General features: G+C 52.9%; 1 protein-coding gene across 1 annotated transcript in view; it reads left to right on the forward strand.

Moving 5' to 3' along the window:
• Positions 1 to 1,349, forward strand: part of LOC106805867 (protein kinase C iota type-like) — a 33,732-nt gene that overhangs the window by 31,180 nt on the left and 1,203 nt on the right. Inside the window, exon 5 of the mRNA XM_014807639.1 lies at positions 483 to 798. Coding sequence (XP_014663125.1) covers positions 483 to 798 — 316 coding nt within the window. The remainder of the gene's footprint in view (positions 1 to 482; positions 799 to 1,349) is intronic.

Raw genomic sequence — 1,349 nt, forward strand, 5'->3', positions numbered from 1 at the left:
TATTGTTATTGTATTGTATTGTATTGTATTGTATTGTATTGTATTGTATTGTATTGTATTGTATTGTATTGTATTGTATTGTATTGTATTGTATTGTATTGTATTGTATTGTATTGTATTGTATTGTATTGTATTGTATTGTATTGTATTGTATTGTATTGTATTGTATTGTATTGTATTGTATTGTATTGTATTGTATTGTATTGTATTGTATTGTATTGCATTGCATTGCATTGCATTGTATTCTAGATATATACAGCGAGAGAAAGAGAGACAAAAGATATAATGGTCTATACATAGAGGTTTTGGATGTGACGTCACGAGTCACGTGAAAATTCGGCTCACGCTTGATGCTAGCTCGAGGAGTGGTGTCATGGCGTCTGGTGACTTCACCTATTGGCCACTAAGAGCAATTCAGTTAGTATATAGATATCAGTGGTCGTCGCAACGAGCTCATATTTTCTCCTCTGCTTCTCCACCAGAGGGCGATCTGCGCGTTCTGCTCGGACCGCATCTGGGGCATCGGCGGGCCGGGCTACAAGTGCGTCTCCTGTCGGCTGCTCGTGCACAAGCGCTGCCATCGGCTCGTCGACGTCGTCTGCCACGAGCCGCCGAGCACGCCGCGCACGCCCTCTAGCCGCACAACGTCGACGTCGGACACGACTCCGATCATCAGACGCGAGCAGATTAACGGCATCTGCACGCCGACCTTCCTGACGCCGAGGTCGACGCCACAGCCGACGCCCGCGGCGACACCTAGCGTCACGCCGGCGCTGACGCCCTGCGACACACCGACGAGTGAGTTAGATGTTTTCAGTTTGTCGGTCGGTCGGTCGGTCGGGCGGGCGGGCGGGCGGGCGAGCGAGCGGGTGGGCGGGCGGTCGAGCGAGCGGGCGGGCGAACGAGCGGGCGGGCGAACGAGCGGGCGGGTGAGCGAACGAGCGGGCGGGCGGGCAGGTTGGGCGAGCGGGCGCGTTGGGCGGGTCGGCGGATGTTCGGGCGGGCGGTCGGTCGGTCGGGTGGTCGGTCAATCGGTCAGTCGGTCAGATAGCAGAACAGCCGCTGACCTAATTCACTAGCCATCCCGCGTGAATTTGCTTCCGGTGTTAAATGTAAGCTACAGGGCATGCATCGAGGAGTATCATACCAGAGCGCATCTCTCGTCTCCAGATCTTACATTTATTGAATGTTTACTGCTATTCCTTTCTCACACTGTCTTCCGCACTCCCCCGCCTCTGTCGTTCTCTTGCTCTCTCCCTCTCTGTTGTCCGCTCTCCTTCTCTCTCTCTCTCTCTCTCTCTCTCTCTCTCTCTCTCTCTCTCTCTCTCTCTCTTTCTCTCGCTCCCTCG

This window comes from Priapulus caudatus, unplaced genomic scaffold, assembly GCF_000485595.1.
Source record: "Priapulus caudatus unplaced genomic scaffold, Priapulus_caudatus-5.0.1 Scaffold131, whole genome shotgun sequence".
NCBI lineage: Eukaryota > Metazoa > Priapulida > Priapulimorpha > Priapulimorphida > Priapulidae > Priapulus > Priapulus caudatus.